The following is a 20,018-nucleotide window of genomic DNA, read 5'->3' on the forward strand; positions in this document are numbered from 1 at the left end:
ACCAAACAAAATGTGGTATATTCATACAATTAAATGATATTCAGTTTTTAAAAACAAAGGGAACCCTTACATGCTACAAGATAGATGGATCTTGAAGACATTATGCTAAGTGAAATGTCAGTCACAAAAATACACAAATACTTTATAATTCCACTTCTATTAGGCACCTAGAGTAATCAAAATCATAGAGACAAAAAGTAGAATGGAGGTTTCCAGGGTGAGGGGAAAATAGGTATTTATTGTTTAATAGGCACAGAGTTTTAGTTTAGAAAAATGAAAAATATTCTGGAGATGGATGGTGGTGAAGGTTGCACAAAAATATGATTGTATTTAATGCCCCTGAACTGTACACTCAAATATGGTTAAGATCACAAATATAATGTTATATATTCATCACTACAATTTAAAGAAAGCAACATTCAGAATGTGCTGCTGTGCTTAGTTGCTAAGTCCTGTCTGATTCTTTGTGACCTCATGGACTGGCCTGGAAAATCCCATGGATGGAGGAGCCTGGTGCGCTGCAGTCCATGGCGTCCCTAGGAGTCGGACACGACTGAGCGACTTCACTTTCACTTTTCACTTTCATTCATTGGAGAAGGAAATGGCAACCCACTCCAGTGTTCTTGCCTGGAGAATCCCAGGGACGGGACAGCCTGGTGGGCTGCTGTCTATGGGGTTGCACAGAGTCGGACACGACTGAAACAACCTAGTAGCAGCAGGACTGCAGCCACCAGGCTCCTCTATCCATGGGGATTCTCTAAGCAGGAATACTGGAGTGGGTTGCCACGCCCTCCTCCAGGGAACTTCCAAACCCAGGGATTGAACTCAGCTTTCCTGCATTGTAGGCAAAAAAACTTCCTTGGATTAGGAAAATAAAGTTCTCAGAATTGCAAATAAATAAACAAAATTAGCTTACATTTACAATTAGTAAAATTAAACCTTATTCTAAATGAATATATTTGTTATATTTTTAATAATCACAAAGTAACTAAAAATAACTTAGTTATAGAATTTCCTGTAAATCATTTTCTACCAGTATAAAATCAAACATAATATATGAAATTGCTGAATCAATTAATCCTTCATTAAGATAAATTAAAAGCTATTTCAATTTTATTTTTCTTCTATATTCTCAGAATTCATCAAATTTCACTGACTTTGACGCTGAAATGCATATTTGCTTCTGGATATTTGATAAATTATTTATTTGGGCCTTTAGCAGTGAATTTATCTTCAATGAGGAAAGTACTATCTTATGTTTACAATATAATCTATTAGCATTTTGCTTCCATTTACTCATTTAATGATACTTATTTCTCATAAGAAAGAGAATGGAAATTAGAACTTGATATATCTGATTTATTTCTCATATCCACATTATTCTATGGCAAAAGTACATGATATTACTGTGATGTTTTAAGGAGAAACATAATAAATGTATGTTTCAATTGTATTTTCTAAATGTGTAATGTATTATAGAAGAAGACAAGGGAGAAAAAGAGATAGAAGCACAATTAAACACCTATAACATGAATGAATCACTCAATAATCCAAAGAACCAACTGATATGTAAGCACATGTAACCCTCAATACTTTGATGACTCCTAAAGGTGATATCGACTCTTTGCGACACCATGAACCACAGCATGCCATGCCTCTCTGTCCATCACCATCTCCTGGAGTTCACTCAAACTCATGTCCATCGAGTCGGTGATGTCATCCAGCCACCTCATCCTCTGTCGTCCCCTTCTCCTCCTGCCCCCAATCCCTCCGAGCATCAGGGTCTTTTCCAATGAGTCAACTCTTCGCATGAGGTGGCCAAAGTGTTGGAGTTTCAGCTTCAGCATCAGTCCTTCCAATGAACACCCAGAACTGATCTCCTTTAGGATGGACTGGTTGGATCTCCTTGCAGTCCAAGGGACTCTCAAGAGTCTTCTCCAACACCACAGTTCAAAAGCATCAATTCTTCTGTGCTCAGCTTTCTTCACAGTCCAACTCTCACATCCATACATGACCACAGGAAAAACCATAGCCTTGACTAGACGGACCTTTGTTGGCAAAGTAATATCTCTGCTTTTGAATATGCTATCTAGGTTGGTCATAACTTTCCTTCCAAGGAGTAAGTGTCTTTTAATTTCATGGCTGCAATCACCATCTGCAGTGATTTTGGAGCCCCCAAAAATAAAGTCTGACGCTGTTTCCCCATCTATTTCCCATGAAGTGACGGGACCTGATGCCATGATCTTAGTTTTCTGAATGTTGAGCTTTAAGCCAACTTTGTCACTCTCCTCTTTCACTTTCATCAAGAGGCTTTTAGTTCCTCTTCACTTTCTGCCATAAGGGTGGTGTCATCTGCATATCTGAGGTTATTGATATTTCTCCCGGCAATCTTGATTCCAGCTTGTGCTTCTTCAGCGTTTCTCATGATGTACTCTGCATGTAAGTTACATAAGCAAGATGATGATATACAGCCTTGACGTACTCCTTTTCCTATTTGGAACCAGTCTGTTGTTCCATGTCCAGTTCTAACTGTTGCTTTCTGACCTGCATATAGGTTTCTCAAGAGGCAGGTCAGGTGGTCTGGTATTCCCATCTCTTGAAGAATCTTCCACAGTTTATTGTGATCCACACAGTCAAAGGCTTTGGGATAGTCGATAAAGCAGAAACAGATGTTTTTCTGGAAGTCTCTTGCTTTTTTGATGATCCAGCGGATGTTGGCAATTTTATCTCTGGTTCCTTTGCGTTTTCTAAAACCAGCTTGAGCATCTGAACTGAGCGACTGAACTGAACTGAACTGAAAGGTGATATGGTAAATATACAGTGTAGTAATCCAATACTTAGGGTAGAGATAATGTTCCCTCAAGAAGACTAAAATGCAATGAAGCTATTGTGAAAGAAACATGTGTATGAAACAAAAAAATCATTGGAAATCATTAAAGATATGCTATTTTAATCTCTAGGCTATGTTTTGGAGTTTATGAGAATACTGAAAATATTAATAAATGGGGAGAATATGAAAAATATTTCAAGGAAGGAAAATTAATGAATGCCTAGGATTTGATCTATGAAGGAAATAAAAAAGGATGTTTCTAATGAGGAGGAAAACATGAGAGTAGAGAATGGAAGGACTTCCCTGGTGGCTCAGATGGTAAAGAATCCTCCTGCAATGTGGGAGACCTGGGTTTGATGCATGGGTTGGGAAGGGATGCCCTGCAGGAGGGCATGGCAACCCACTCCAGTATTCTTGCCTGGAGAATCCCCATGGGCAGAGGAGCCTGGCAGACTGCAGTCCATAGGGTCACATGACTCTGTGACTAAGCACAGAGAATGGAAAATCTGAGTTTAATTCTAGAATATAAATCATTGTGGTTTTTAATATTATGTTGACATGAGTGTGGTATTGAAAAATTTAAACTAGGGTTGTGAACTTCATATCCAAATTTAAAGTTGTTATATTTCAGGGTTTTGGTAAATTTCTTCTAATTATATAAAAAAAGGTGTGTGTGTGCGTATGGTATTACCAGAGAAATGATTGCTGGCTTTTTTCATATTCTTAGAAAGGTCGGCTGCTGCTGCTAAGTCACATCAGTCATGTCTAAGTTATACCAACTTATACAAACATAAAAATAAAGTTGAAAATATTGAGATTATATAGTTTCTGGTGAACTGGAAGACTAATTTTGGATACTTGTTCAATAAATAGGTTTAGGCAACAAAAGACTAATGTAACTTGCCATCAATAAACTTTTATTTGTGGGAGGTAATCAAAATAGTTGTGGCTCAGCTGGTAAAGAATCTGCCTGCAATGCAAGAGACCTGGATTCAATTTCTGGGTTGGGAAGATCCTGGGTTGAATCCCTGGGTTGGGAAGCTCCCCTGGAGAAGGGAAAAGCTACTCACTCCAGTATTCTGGCCTAGAGAATTCCATGGACTCTATAGTGTAGAGGGTTGCAAAGAGTTGGACATGACTGAGAGACTTTCACTTCACAATCAAAATATTTCTCTGAGGAATGATGAAAACAGGACAAATTGAAGAGAAGTTAGTAAGCTGCATAAACACTAAACATTTACAAAGCTTATCAGCATATTCCTCATGTTAAATAACAAAATTCAATCAAATGAATTTTAAAGATTTAGTTGGCTGTACTGAATGATTCATGAATCAGGTAGCATCCCACTGAGCAAATAAAAAATGCCTCTGCCTAGCTGTAGAAAGAAAAAAATTTTAAGGCATAAAAGGGGCAAAATGACAACAAGAAACATCCAAAACCCAAAGGGAATTATAGCAAACAATGCATTGTTTCAGGCAAGGTTGCCCTTAGTGCTAACCAAATAACTCCAGGTTGTCTGAGTAAAAGTTACATTCTTGGTGGATTGAGATGGCAATTATGTTAGGTATTCAAGTCTTTGTACAGTTACATGGACTTAGTATAACTGACTCCATTTGGGGCCTATTTTTTCTTTTTAATGTTCATTTCCTGATTGAGAAGACTCTTGCCACTAACCTTTTAAAGGCCTCCTTTACCTCTTTGTTTCTAAGTGCATATATCAGGGGATTCAGCATGGGTGCAACAATTCCATAAAAGAGGGAAACCATCTTTCCCCGGCCCTTGGAGCTGGGTGAAGGTGGCTGCATGTACATGGAGATGGCTGTACCATAAAAAAGTGACACCACAAGTAGATGGGAGCCACAAGTTCCAAACGCTTTTTGTCTGCCTTCAGCAAATGGGATCCTCAACACTGCTCGGGCAATAAAAGCATATGATATAACAATAAGTGTAAAGGGTACTAGATGGAATAGCATACTTAGAAAGAAGAGTTCAGCCTCATTTGCTGTGGTGTCAACACATGACAATTTGAACAGAGCAGGGACTTCACAGAGAAAGTGATCTAGTACAAAGGGGCCACAGAGTGGCAGTTGGAGAGCCAGGATAGAAAACCACATTGCGTTGCTGAAACCAGTAATCCAGGATGCAGCTGCCAACTGGAGGCAGAGCCTTTGGTGCATGATGACTGAGTAATGGAGAGGCCAACAAATAGCTACAAACCTATCAAAGCACATGACGGGCAGCAGAACACATTCAGTGGCCCCCAAAGCCAGAAATATGAACAGCTGGGCCACACAGCCACCATAACTAATTACCTTCCTGGTGCTGTGCAAATTTACCAGCAATTGTGGAACTGTACTTGTGGTGTAGCAAAGATCTAGAAGTGACAGATTGGTAAGAAAGAAATACATGGGAGTCTGGAGTCTGGAGTCCAGGCGTGACACTAGAATAATGGTCAGATTCCCAAAGATAGTGACCATGTAAGATATGAAGAAGACCACAAAGAGTGGAAACTCTAGCCATGGTCGATCTGAGAAGCCTAAGAGAATGAACTCCAGGGGGATGCTCTCATTTACTGCAATCATGATCAGTGTTTCAGTTCTTCATTTCCTGAAACATGAAAATTCAGGAGGTCAATGAACATGTATTTATTGACTATTTCAATTATTTATAATCACTTTCATACCTGTTTGAAGACAGTAACAGAACTGATGTTGCTTGTAACATGAAAAATATGTAATTATCTAAATATTTCTAAAATTCAGTCTATCTCTGTATCAGCACTTCAAAAAAAAAAAAAAGCCAAAATTTTAAAAGAAAACACCTGATTTAAACAGTTCCAATAAAATTTGTTCTTTGATTTTTCTTTTCCTGTCATTTGGTTAATTTTTGTTTGTAATACTTGCCACCTAGATAGCAATTAGGAAGTTTCAGTTACAATTCCTGCTATATTACTTTTTCCTTTTAATTTCTCCTCAGTGCCAAGGAGATTACTGTATCATCTGAAACAAAATTATTTAAACCACCCCCAAAACTATGTTGTAGATTGATTCTAGCAAGCTATCAGACACATTTCAAAGGAGCATGCTTTTTGCCTTCTAGGACATCATAGAATCAAAATAAAATGGTACAGAATTTGGAGCCAGACAAGCCTGGATTCAAGGCTCTTCTGTGTTAAGTCATGAATTACATCATCCAGGCAATATTTCTTATGTTCTCTGAACTTCAGGTTCCCCATCAATAAAACGAATCTAGCAATGTCTTTCTGGTATGGTGGTGTTAACATGAGAGAAAGAAACTATAGTGATCCAAGACCTCTGAAATGTTCTGAGAGGAAAACTGCTTATTAGTTTTAGAACTCTTTTTTTTTTCTTTTTTCTTTTATTTATTTTAATTGGAGGCTAATTACAATATTGTGGTGGTTTTTGCCATACATTGACATGAATCAGCCATGGGTGTACATGTGTTCCCCATCCTGACCCTCCCTTTCACCTCCCTTCCCATCCCATCCCTCAGGGTCATCCCAGTGCACCAGCCTTGAGCACCCTGTCTCATGCATCAAACCTGGACCAGCGATCTATTTCACATATGATAATATACATGTTTCAATGCTATTCTCACAAATCATCCCACCCTCGCCTTCTCCCACAAAGTCCAAAAGTCTGTTCTTTACATCTGTGTCTCTTTTGCTGTCTTGCATATAGGGTCATCATTACCATCTTTCTAAATTCTATATGTATGTGTTAATATATTGTATTGGTGTTTTTCTTTCTCTAGTGTGTTAGGGTTACCAATGGAAAATGACTCTTTGAGTTAAAAAGTTGCCTTCTCAATCCCTCCACTTCTCCAAAACCATCAACCTCAACAATAGAGGTAATAGTGATTATCTGATGTAAATTTAAAATCTGATCTTTAGTGTAAATTGCCTGGCATAGTGCCACACAGCAATGTGAATTGACCTATCATAGTGATGCAGGAACTCTGGGCTTTTTAGCACAGAGGCTGTTCAGAGATGATGCTATTAAAGTGCTGCACTCAATATGCCAGCAAATTTGGAAAACTCAGCAGTGGCCACAGGACTGGAAAATGTCAGTTTTCATTCCAATCTCAAGTAAGGGCATGCCAAACAATGTTCAAACTACCATACAATTGCACTTATCTCACACACTAAGAAAGTAGTGTTCAAAATTCCCCAAACCAGGCTTCAAAAGTACGTGAACCATGAGACTCCCGACGTTCAAGCTGGATTTAGAAAAGGCAGAAGAACCAGAGATCAAATTGCCAGCATCTGTTGGATCATAGAAAAAGCAAGCGAATTCCAGAAAACCATCTACTTCTGCTTTATCGATTATACCAAAGCCTTTGACTGTGTAGATCACAACCAACTGTGGGGAATACCAGATCACCTTACCTGCCTCCTGAGAAATTTGTATGTAGGTCAAGAAGCAACTGCTGCTGCTGCTGCTAAGTCGCTTCAGTCGTGTCCGACTCTGTGCGACCCCATAGACGGCAGTCCACGAGGCTCCCCTGTCCCTGGGATTCTCCAGGCAAGAACACTGGACTGGGTTGCCATTGCCTTCTCCCAAGAAGCAACAGTTAGAGCCAAACACAGAACAACAGACTAGTTCCATATTGGGAAAGGAGTACCTCAAGGCTGTATATTGTCATCATGCTTATTTAACTTATATGCAGAGTACATCATGCAAAATGCTGGGCTGGATGAAGCACAAGTGGGAATTAAGATTGCCAGGAGAAATATGGAAATATGGAATTGCCAGGAAAAATAACCTCAGATATGCAGATGACACCACCCTTATAGAAGAAAATGAAGAGGAACTAAAGAGCCTCTTGATGAAAGTGAAAGAGGAGAGTGAAAAATCTGACTTAAAACTCAGCATTCAGAAAACTAAGATCATGGCATTGGTCCTATCACTTGATGGCAAATAGATGGGTAAACAATGGAAACAGTGAGAGACTTTATTTTCTTGGGCTCCAAAATCACTGTAGATGGTGACTGCAGCCATAAAATTAAAATATGCTTGCTCTTTGGAAGAAAAGCAATGACCAACCTAGACAGCACATTAATAGCACAGATATTACTTTGATGACAAAGGTTCATTTAGTCAGTTCAGTTCAGTTCAGTCGCTCAGTCATGTCCAATTCTTTGTGACCCCATGAACCACAGCAGGCCAGGCCTCCCTGTCCATCACCAACTCCCAGAGTTTACTCAAACTCATGTCCTTTGAGTCGGTGATGCCATCCATCCATCTCATCCTCTGTCATCCCCTTCTTTTCCTGCCCTCAATCTTTCCCAGCATCAGGGTCTTTTCAAATGAGTCAGCTCTTCGCATCAGGTGGCCCAAGTATTGGAGTTTCAGCTTCAACATCAGTCCTTCCAAAGAACACCCAGGACTGATCTCCTTTAGGATGAACTGGTTGGATCTCCTCGCAGCCCAAGGGACTCTCAAGAGTCTTCTCCAACACAACTCAAAAGCACAAATTCTTCTGCACTCAGCTTTCTTTATAGTCCAACTCTCACATCCATACATGACTACTGGAAAAACCATAGCCTTGACTAGATGGACCTTTGTTGACAAAGTAATGTTGCTGCTTTTTAATATTCTGTCTAGGTTAGTCATAACTTTCATTCCAAGCAGTAAGCATCTTTTAGCTTCATGGCTGTAATCACCATCTGCAGTGATTTTGGAGCCCCAAAAAATAAAGTCAGCCACCGTTTCCACTGTTTCCCCATCTATTTGCCATGAAGTAATGGGACCAGATGCCATGATCTTAGTTTTCTAAATGTTGAGCTTTAAGCCAACTTTTGTACTCTCCTCTTTCACTTTCATCAACAGGCTTTCTAGTTCTTCTTCACTTTCTGCCATAAGGGTGATGGCATCTGCATATCTGAGATTATTGATATTTCTCCCGGCAATTTTGATTTCAGCTTGTGCTTCTTCCAGCCCAGCATTTTTCATGGTGACAATATACAGCCTTGATGCAATCCTTTTCCTATTTGGAACCAGTCTGTTGTTCCATGTCCAGTTCTAACTGTTGCTTCCTGACCTGCATACAGGTTTCTCACGAGGCAGGTCAGGTGGTCTGGTAGTCCCATCTCTTTCATTTAGTCAAAGCTATGGTTTTTCCAGTAGTCATGTATGGATGTGAGAATTCGACTTTAAAGAAAGCTGAGCACCAAAGAACTGATGCTTTTGAACTATGGTGCTAGAGAAGACTCTTGAGAGTCCCTTGGACTACAAGGAGATCAAACCAGTCCATCCTAAAGGAAATCAGTCCTGAATATTCATTGAAAGGACTGATGCTGAAGCTGAAACTTCAGTACTTTGGCCACATGATTCAAAGAACTGACATATTGGAAAAAACCCTGAAGCTGGGAAATACTGAGGGCAGGAGGAGAAGGGGATGACAGAGAATGAGATGGTTGGATGGCATCACCGACTTGATGGACATGAGTTTGAGCAAGCTCTGGGAGTTGGTGATGGAAAGGGAAGCCTGTCATGCTGCAGTCCACGGGATTTCAAAGAATTGGACACGACTGAGCAACTGAACTGAACTGTTCAGAGTCCTTAGTTTGCTGGAGGTACTAATACAGTTGTTCCTCCAAATTTACAAGGGATTGATTCCAGGTCCCCTGTGGATGCCAAATTCCAAGGATGCTGAAATCCCTTATATAAAATGGCATAGTGTTTGCATATAACATATACACACCCTCTCATATACTTTAAATCATCTCTAGGTTACTTCTATCTTCCCAGGTGGTACTAATGGTAAAGAACATGCCAGTAGATGTAAGAGACATAATTTCGATCCCTAGGTTGGGAAAATCCCATGGAGAAGGGCATGGCAACCTTGCCTGGAGAATCCCATGGACCCATGGAAGTCTGGTGGCCTGCAGCCCACAAGGTCACACAGAATTGGACACAACTGAAGTGACTTAGCTCGCACACATTAGGTTACTTATAAGACCTAATATAATGCACATACTATATAAATAGTTGGGCAGCAAATATAAGTTTTGCTTTTTGGAATTTTATAGAATTTTTTTCCCAAATATTTTCCATCCTCAGATGCAGAACCAACAGATAAGAAGGGGCAATGGTATAAGCCAAAGCCACCAGTACAAAGTTTATTCATCCCAAATTGTCTACCTTGTTAACACTACCTTAAAGTGTTTTTACTATTATTTTGTTGATATAATGATGTGAATTTAATTATAGGAATGTAAGTCTTGAATTATTATTCAATATGTATTTTAACTTAGCTCACTTATTCTACAGCTCTCAGTACAGTATTAATGAAAGCTTTTGCTATGCCTATTGCTATATAGCTGTCAATAAAATGAGGTCTGAGATATAGATATAAATATCAATGTGAAAAAAATGCTCAAATCTTCAAGAGAAAAGACAAGTTTCTTATCATTTATTTAGCATTCTTCCAATATAATAGTACATTGTCAGTATTCACATCTACAAAAGTTACCTATAAGTATACAGAGGCATTAAAGTTGTAACTCTGCAGAGTAGCAAAGGGGAGAGTATAAATCAGACTTTAGTATTTAACCTTACTCTTGCTCATTCTACTTTTAATAAACAAGTATTATAATACCTAATACCTATCTTAATAAAAATTATTAGGTATTATATAGTAACTTTAAATGTCTTACTTGTACTCTGCATTTTACTATAAGGATCAGTATTGCTTTAGACTTTAATACCATAAGAAAATAAATCTGATATAAATATAGTCTTTATCTCTTAGTAGATCCTTGATTAAAGATCTGAATTACAGCTCTACATGGAGATTTTCTAAAGGCTGGAGTATGGGAGCATTGAGGACCTGTTGGCAAAAAAAAAAAAAAAAAAGTTGCCACGGATTATAAGAATTTTGAAAAGCAGGACAAATGTGTACCTAAGGATATTTCAATTTATACCACCTAGTTAAATATATCACCTGCTTTCCTGTACATCAGTGACATTGCAACTACTTCATGACAGAGATTCAGGAATTCATAATGAGCAGGTCCAACAAAGTCTTAAAAACTTTTTTAAAGCTTTTCCTATGGAAAGAGTTTCCAGATAAGAAAGAAAAACAAAATTTGTAGTTCCCATCTTGCCACTAAGCCACAACTGGGCAAGATAACAGCTTTGGAAAGCAATTTAATCTTCTGAAACACTGGAATTTTCTGTTTTTCATTTATATTTGTGTTTTCTCAAGAAATTACCATGCCTCTGTGAATGTATAAAGTTCTAAATACTTCTTGCTGGAGCATAAGAATAAATAATAGTAATTTTTTTCACACAACATTGTAAGTTAGCTTGGAACAGAGAGGGAAGTTTTGTTTGCATTTCACAAGAAATTGATTTGGGCAGAAATTTGAATTAGGAAGTTCAAAGAGTTCATTTTCCCAAGTTAGTACATACGTAGCAGACTGAAGGTTAGAATGCAAGACTCTTCTACACTAAAATTTTAACTTTCAGTAGAGATAATAAATATATGCAAAGTAGTGTTTGAAATTAAGAGGCTGAGTCAAATTTTTCTAAAATATAATGCTAAAACAGTCCATAAGCTGAGTGCTTAGAATACCCAAATTTCAATATGTTTTACAGAATCATTTTTAGAAAAGTGTTCTACATACCTTCATTTTAAGCACTGGCAATAGGATGGTTTGTGTGTCTGTATGTATCCAAGAACCTTTGAATTCTAATAGCACTAATTAGAAGCATGTGGAGTTAACAGCCTCTTCATAAGCTATTCAGTTATAAAACGGATATGATTAAGTTTGTTCAATCCTTTGTTGCAGTCTTTAAGTGGCAAATTATGAGCTCTCCATTCTGGATTAACTCAGAAAATAGAAGAATAGGAATAAAATCTTGCAATCAGAATAGATTTTTCTAGCATCACATTGCAAAGTCTTATGGTAGTAACTGCTATTTTCAGAATTTTCCTCACCAGATTTGCCAAATACATGAGGATAGGAAACTTTCTCTGTTAATGTTGGTGAGTGCTCTGGCTTAAGGGAGGGCAGCAATTCTCCTGTGTTTAATGGTAACTGACCATGATATCTAATGGGAAGAGACAGGGAGGAGCTAGCTCTCCATGAAGTGGCATTTCGTTTTTAGCTTAGATTTACTCCACAATACCCTTTCTCTAGAGACTGTCTCAACTTTTTCCAAGACAAAAAAGAGTGATGATAGAGATTAAAATACTTTATCAAATAATGTTTGGATTTTTAGCTATCAAACTGGAAGTTAGGGGTTTTTTGTAAGCTAAGCTAGTGAAGCCACATGGAAAAGAAAACTGAAATTCTATCTGAGGTCAGTTTCTATATAGGAAAATAGACTTCTGTTTAATTTACCATAGAAGTATTTTTATTACCTTGATTTACATAAAGCAGTTTTATTTATTATATCCAAATATTTCTGTCATTTTTTTCATAGATTCTTGCTTAGTGTCCAGCATTTCTAGACTTAGTTAAGAAGCTCTCCTTTGGTTTAATCTAGTTTCCTATTTGGGGTTGGGGCAAGATTTTAAAAATGATTCATATTTTTCTAAAGTCTCTTCTATCCAGGATTTATGGCTTATGAGGTTCCAAAACAATTTTTCATGTGAGTAGACACATGAAAAACATATCTATAATTATGAAAAAAGCTAGTATCTACAAAATAAAGTTTTTACGAAGTCTAATAAAAAATACAAATAACACAGTAGAAAAATGTCAAATAATACGAACATACAACTCAGAATAGCAACTCTGTATGAGATTTTATATTTTCAAATAATCAGAGAAATATATTAATTATGATAATCACTTATTAGATTGAAATAAAAATGTAACCAGCAGTAACTCTCAGTCCTAACTTTGCTGAAGGAAAATGGCTACTCTCAGAAATTCTGGGTAGAAATTCAAAGTGTCACTAGATTTTTAGAAATAAATAGGACAGTTAATATCCATCAGCCTAGCAATATCATTCATGGAAATTTATCCTATGGATTAAATTATCACTATATAAAGACACAGGAACAAGGAGTTTTATTGTAGCAATGTTCGAAACAGCCAAAGATGGAGAAAAACTTACTCCCTCGAAGAAGAATTGACTGAATAGTAATCTACACCAGTGATTTCCCAGCAATATTACTGAGTGAGAAAATAAAGATGCAAGAAAAATTGGATGACATAATATTTAAAAAATAAAAATTATTTTGGCTGTGCTGGGTCTTTGTTGCTGCCGCAAGCTTTTCTCTAGCTGGGGAGAACAGGGGCTACTCTCTTTTGCGGTGCATGGGCTTCTCCCTACGGTGACTTCTCTTGTTGTAGAGCACGGGTTCTAGAGCACAGGCTTCACTAGTGGTAGGGTGGACTCAGGAGCTGAGGCTCTGGGGCTTTAGAGTAGAGGCTCAGTAGTTGTGGCGCATGGGCTTAGTGGCTCTGCAGCATGTGGGATCCTCCCGGATCAGGGATCCAACCCATGTCTCCTGCATTGGCAGGCGATTTCTTTATCACTGAGCCTCCAGGGAAGTCCTCAGCAGAATCTTAAGTATATAAAAAATGACTGAAATGCTCTAAATATGATTTTAGGTATTGTATGTCTATATAGGATTATACGAGAATGAAGAAACTAAGGACACTTATTAGATGCTTCACATGGACAATCCATAGGGAATAGAGGCTGATATCTGTGGAAGAAGGAAAGCTCATCAAGTAAAACAAGAAAAGGAAAAAAATTAAGATGTAATCTCCCCCAAAATGTGTAATAACTCAGGACTTCACAAACCAGTAACAGAGCTCACCTTTGAGTGGGCATGAGGGTGTAATTAATCAGGGGAAAAATGCTCCTTTTAATGTGAAAATTCCTTTTTTGTTTTCACAAGTTCTTATAATTAGTAATTTAAAGGAAATAGATGTTTAAAAAGAAAATAGAAGACCAAACAAATTAGAAAATATGAATATAGACAAGTCTTTAGTTTGCTGAATAGATGAAGATAAATAATCCCGCAAATTTCAGTAGTCTTAAAGTAAAAAATTAAAAATAATGCCCAGTTAACAAGGACCTGGAAATAGGAAAGGATCTGCAGAGTTTAATAATAATAGCAATAATGTCTCATTGGTGCTCACTAACCTCAACAACACCCTATAAAATAGCAACACTTTTATCTTCTTTTTGTGATATGGAAACCGAAACATAGAGGTTAAACTTTTTTAAAATTCAGAGTATTTTAGAAAACTGGAGATATACTATGAAGTGTTATAAAATTCAAATTTTATCAAATTTTATCAAATCCTTTGACTGAATGTATAGATTTTCTTTCCAATTTAAAAAAATTGACATACAGCACTGATTTTCAAATGTTATACCACTCTATTCCTGTGATAAACCCCAAATGTTGACAATATGTTATACTTTCTATGTAACACTAGATTAAATTTACTAATAACTGTTTAGGATTTTTGTATGTATTTTAATGAGCTATCTATCTGTAATTTTCCTTTCTTGTAATGTCCTTGTCACAGACATTGTTATCCAAATTATTGTGAACTTATAAAATGAGCCATAAAACTGTATCAGTTATCTATTTTCAGAATAACTGTGTAAGAAATAACCACAAAATCCCAGGGCATACAAAAATAGCAAGACAGAAAATGGTCTGATAATCTGATTAATAAGCATTTATTGAGCTGTATTCTCATGGCTTTTAATTTAAAATCACAGTGAGAATAAACATACACATATATACACACACATACACAAGCATATGTATAATATTTATTTCTCTTGGAGGATGTTTAAACACCATAGCTAAGAGATAAACAAATGTCCACAATGAATGAATCTTGATGTTCATTTATACTTGCTCTGTGTAAGAGATCAGTCTATGAAGATGAAGCACAGTTTAGTGAAAGGAAGAATCTATAGAGAATGAAAATGAAACATTTCTATTTTTATTACAGAGAATATTCTGTTATTCCTAGGAGATGGCAGGACAGTTAGAATACAGTTGATTATTCCTACTTCATGTGTAAATAAGTAAACTTTTTAAACTACATTATAAATTAAGTAAAAGGTGATTCTGGACCATAGTAATGTAATTAAGGACACAGTGACCTTTTCCCTTTGAGATATGACACTCAACATTTATAATCTATAACAATGATTCTAAATTTTCTAGAGAAGAGTGCTATGAAAATTGTTCCTTGTGGGGGAAAAAAGGGAAAATTTGAAAAGTATTAAGTGAGAATTCCATAGGGAGCTTCCAAAATTGATATATTCATAGAGATTTATACTCTGTGTCTTGATTTCTTGCCTCCACTTCAAGACATTATTCACTCTAGAGTAATGCATATCTAAATAGTGTAGAGATGATGTAGAAAGTTAATTTTTATCATTGTTCAATAGGGAATGATTTTAAAAGGACATTTCATCTATATCCCTGAGTCATGAAGAACTCTTGGAGAAGGGCATGGCAACCTACTCCTGTATTTTTGCCTGGAGAATCCCATGGACAGAGGAGCCTGGCAGGCTGCAGTACATTGGGTTGCACAAAGCTGGACATGACTGAAGTGACATAGCATGCACGCAACATATAGTATATTTTTATGGCAGTAGGACACATACTAAAAGTTGTTTTTAGTGAGAGACATGAGAAATGCTAAATCATGAATATTTATATTCAGTACATGGGCAGCATTAATAATGTCCTTAGTAAACATCATCACAGCTTAGCATCACCTTTCACTTAGTTTATAAATTAGGAACAATCAATTATATTCCATATTTTCTACCTTCTTGTGGGAATAATAAAAAATAAACCTAAAATTCATTCTTATAAGCCCTAATTAATCTAAAATAAAAACTAATCTATTTGGACAAAGTATAAGAGTTAGTGCTCAAAATAGGAAATTTTTCACTTTATATCTAAAAAAGATATGTTATGAGAAAAAATTATTAGATATTTGGTATTTTTTCTCTAGATCAGTCTAAGGTTTCTTAAATATTTTTGGGTAAGTTTAAATGAGAACTTGCTAAACCCATGCTTTATCCAGTTCTTAATGATAATACTGGCCATGCTCCCAAATTTCAGAATCCTATTCACTTGTCATGAAATTTTAACATCATATATGTTTTCCTAGGTTATGAAATGGGATTTATCTGATTGAAAACATTTCATGTCTGAAGAAACATGCTTGCCTTTAAGGGTCAAATATATTTTCCTTATAACTGGTGAGATACTACAATTATTATGTAACTGAAACATTCAACATACAGAAAACACTCAACCATAAATATCCCAACAGTTCCCCACAGTTCATCTTATTGTGACATTTGGCACTATAAAAGCACATTTGAACTTTCTAGGAATTTTTCTTCACTAACTCTAAGTTCATTCTTTTCACATATATTGAGGACCTGAAAGTGAAAATAAAGTCACTCAGTCTTGTTTGACTCTTTATGACCCTATGGACTGTAGCCTGCCAGGCTCCTCTTGGAATAGGCAAGAATACTGGAGTAGGTTGCCATTTTCTTCTACAGGGGATCTTTCCAACCCAGAGATCGAACTCAGGTCTCCTGCATTGCAGGCAGACTCTTTACCATCTGAGCCACCAGGGAATCCCATCAGATCAGATCAGTCTCTCAGTTGTGTCTGACTCTTTGCGACCCCATGAATCGCAGCACGCCAGGCCTCCCTGTCCATCACCAACTCCTGGAGTTCACTCAGATTCACGTCCATCGAGTCAGTGATGCCATCCAGCCATCTCATCCTCTGTCGTCCCCTTCTTCTCTTGCCCCCAATCCCTCCCAGCATCAGAGTCTTTTCCAATGAGTCAACTCTTTGCATGAGGTGGCCAAAGTACTGGGGTTTCAGCTTTAGCATCATTCCTTCCAAATAAATCCCAGGGCTGATTTCCTTCAGAATGGACTGGTTGGATCTCCTTCCAGTCCAAGGGACTCTCAAGAGTCTTCTCCAACACCACAGTTCAAAAGCATCATTTCTTCAGCACTCAGCCTTCTTCACAGTCCAACTCTCACATCCATACATGACCACAGGAAAAACCATAGCCTTGACTAGATGAACCTTTTTTGGCAAAGTAATGTCTCTGCTTTTGAATATGCTATCTAGGTTGGTCATAACTTTCCTTTCAAGGAGTAAGCGTCTTTTAATTTCATGGCTGCAGTCACCATCTGTAGTGATTTTGGAGCCCAGAAAAATAAAGTCTGACACTGTTTCCACTGTTTCCCCATCTATTTCCCATGAAGTGAGGGAATCCCATACTGAGGACCTAATCAGTACAGATCATTGTGTGGGAAGCTGGAATAGTTACAAAATGCCTTGTGTCTACATTCATGGCTAGTATTTTGCAAGCATAGGTCACTGTCTGATCCTATATTGGAGATCTCCTAGTGATGAATCCTTGACTTAGAAGGACTTTAGAGGAATAAAAGTGATGGTCAGCTCAGGAATTTGCACTTTCTCAACCTAGCTAAACCATTGAATTCCCGCATCTCATTAAGTCCCTTCTCAGTCTGTAATGTCAGAACACTCCTTTATTTGCTAGGTCTAACAGTATATATAGAAGGTGGATCAAAAGACAGTCCCCAGATTTGATGACTTTTTACTCTACTTTTGCCTCCCCTTTCCCTAGTACCTTCTTCATGGCCTCTTTAACATCTTTGTTTCTCAGTGTGTAGATTAGGGGGTTAACACTGGGAGTGACTATTGTGTAGAAAAGAGTAAGGAACTTGCCCTGGTCCTGGGAATAAGTGTTTGCTGGCTGGAGGTACATGTATATAATCGTACCATAGAAGAGAGAGACAACAATGAGGTGGGAGCTACAGGTGTTGAAGGCTTTCTTTCGCCCGGCAGCTGACTTGATCCTTAGCACGGCTTGTGCAATATAACCATAAGAGACGAGGATGAGGATGAGTGGTGCCAGGATGATAAAGATTGCCAAGGCAAATGCCAGTGCCTCAAGGGTCATGGTATCTACACAGGCCATGCCAATTAGTGCTGGCATCTCACAGAGAAAGTGGTCCACCCGCCGGTGCCCACAGCGAGGTAGCATCAACGTCTGGGGTGCCATTATGAGAGAATTGCCAAAGCCACTCAACCATGCCACTGAAGCCAGCTGCCCACAGAGACGCGGGTGCATGATAACAGTGTAGTGCAGGGGTTTGCAGACTGCAGCGTAGCGGTCATACGCCATGACAGCCAGGAGAACACACTCCACCCCTCCCAGAGCCAGGACGAAGTAGAGCTGGATGGCACAGCCCAGATAGCTGATGGTCTTATCTGCACCCCGAAGGTTGTAGAGCATCTGAGGGATGGAACCTGTGGTGAAGCACATGTCTAGGAATGAGAGGTTGGCCAGAAAGAAATACATGGGTGTGTGCAGCCGGGAATCCACAACTGAAAGCAAGATGATAGTCATGTTGCCAAGAAGAGTCAGCAGATAAAAAGTGAGGACAACCACAAAGAGGATCAGCTCTAGGTGGGGACGATCAGAGAAGCCCACCAGGATGAAGCCTTCAAAAGCACTTGTGCTGTCATTTTCCATCACCTGTGACCACATATTACCTGGTAGGAGAAAGATGAGTATCTATGAAGGCCATAGATACGCTCCCTCGAAATGGAATGACTGGTAAAATGGTAGAACAGAAACTTCTTTGGAAATGCTGAATGCTTGACCCAGAATTTCAGTAGGTGTTAGTTAAGTCATTACTGGATCTGCAAATATATTATTTGCAAATTTTCAGGCTCTGGGCTATGAATTTTTTACCAATATTTTGCATCACTCTTTTTAGTTCTGCAGGATATAAAAACCTACTTTCAAATGCTGGTTATTTTACAAGGGAATTAACACAAAATTATCCACCTTTAAAAAAAATTTTAAAGGAAGCATTGAGTTCTTCTAGTCGCATGTAATATATGGATGGGAATAGTGGCTTATGTCTTTGGATCAGAGAACCAGTTTGCTAATGGGTGAAATTTCATTCTGTATGTTTAATGGATAGAACTCCATGGATAAGTTCAAAATCTCTCTCCAGCTTCCTCGTAGAATGAGGATTTGATCAAGCTTATGTAAATAAAGTGCATAAGCATTTAGGCTGTGAAGTATTGGCATAATAGATCAAATTGCCCATAATACAGTTATGGTCTAAAGTTCAAAAAAATATCAGCCCAAAACAAAATAAAAACAAAACAAAAACAAAACAAAAACCCATAAATGATAGGAAAGAGGCCTAGGTTATATTTCTTCCTACACAGAATCACTAACTTACCAAATTTGACTGCAACCTCAGAAATCCCATGTCCACAGTTGCTTCTCTTTCTTGGGACTTTACTTGGAAGTCCAAGTGAGATGACCAGAGTGAAAACAAAGAGAAGAGAAAGATGACATTTAGGAAATCTATGAGAGGGAAAGATGGTAAGAAGGCAACAATACCCAGCAGAGGCAAATCCAAATGAAGAGAGAATATTGATAAGTACACAATAGTTATACCACCTGAAGCCCCCAAATATCCACATGCCCCCTCCCACTCAGATAAGGAGTCAGAGAAGGAGCAGGCCAGGGGTAACTCTGATGTACGCTCTGTACAGGAAACACTTGAAGATCGGAGGATTCACATTTGAAAAGGAAGAATTTATATTGGTTTCAGAGTTGATATCAGATTCGATTCTTCCTTTTCTGCCTCACCCTATGGAGTAAAACTTTCCTTTCAAAATTCCCTGAACTAATTATCTTTAACAAGCGATGGGAGAGTATATGGTCTCAGAGGAAATATCACTTTTACTAACACACACACACACACATGCGCATGCACACACACACACACACACACACACCACACACACTACAGATTCATCCTAGAGAGAGATGGAGAGAGAGCACCAAATCTTCCCTCCTGGTTTTGTCAATACCAGTAGTTAGTGATAAGCATTAAGGCATGGAACTTGGTCACCTCATAATTCAGAATAGAACCTAGAATCAATGAAAAGATGCATAAGGATCTATATTGCATTTTTAGAGCATTTGTGCAGAGAAATACTATTCATAGCCCTTTAAAATTTTGTTGAAGATTAATTTTCTATGCAAATTTAAGGTCCATAACAATAAAGCTTAACTTGAAAAAGAAAGGCTAATTTTGACATTCAAAATTAATGCACAAACTATCT

General features: G+C 37.8%; 2 protein-coding genes across 2 annotated transcripts; both read right to left on the reverse strand.

Moving 5' to 3' along the window:
- Positions 1–4,471: 4,471 nt before the first annotated feature.
- Positions 4,472–5,413, reverse strand: LOC102269488 (olfactory receptor 2B6). Its single transcript, XM_005906144.2, has one exon. The coding sequence runs from the start codon at positions 5,411–5,413 to the stop codon at positions 4,472–4,474; it is 942 nt and encodes a 313-aa protein (XP_005906206.2).
- Positions 5,414–11,558: 6,145 nt separating this feature from the next.
- On the reverse strand, positions 11,559–18,399 carry LOC102275367 (putative olfactory receptor 2W6). The gene is made up of 2 exons (XM_014481579.2): positions 17,491–18,399; positions 11,559–11,597 (listed from the first exon to the last, which is right to left on the reverse strand). Exons 1-2 carry the CDS (start codon positions 18,397–18,399, stop codon positions 11,559–11,561), a joined length of 948 nt encoding a protein of 315 aa, XP_014337065.2.
- Between the last annotated feature and the right edge of the window lie 1,619 nt (positions 18,400–20,018).

Source organism: Bos mutus, chromosome 23 (assembly GCF_027580195.1).
Source record: "Bos mutus isolate GX-2022 chromosome 23, NWIPB_WYAK_1.1, whole genome shotgun sequence".
Classification (NCBI taxonomy): Eukaryota; Metazoa; Chordata; class Mammalia; order Artiodactyla; family Bovidae; genus Bos; species Bos mutus.

Bases quoted from the DNA above. Each gene is read 5' to 3' on its own strand.
- LOC102269488 (XM_005906144.2), bottom strand. From the start codon at position 5,413: ATGATTGCAGTAAATGAGAGCATCCCCCTGGAGTTCATTCTCTTAGGC.
- LOC102275367 (XM_014481579.2), bottom strand. From the start codon at position 18,399: ATGGAAAATGACAGCACAAGTGCTTTTGAAGGCTTCATCCTGGTGGGC. The intron at 11,598-17,490 runs GTACTAGGGAAA...ATAACTGAATAG, and splicing joins TTAAAGAGGCCATGAAGAAG to CTTATGAAGAGGCTGTTAAC.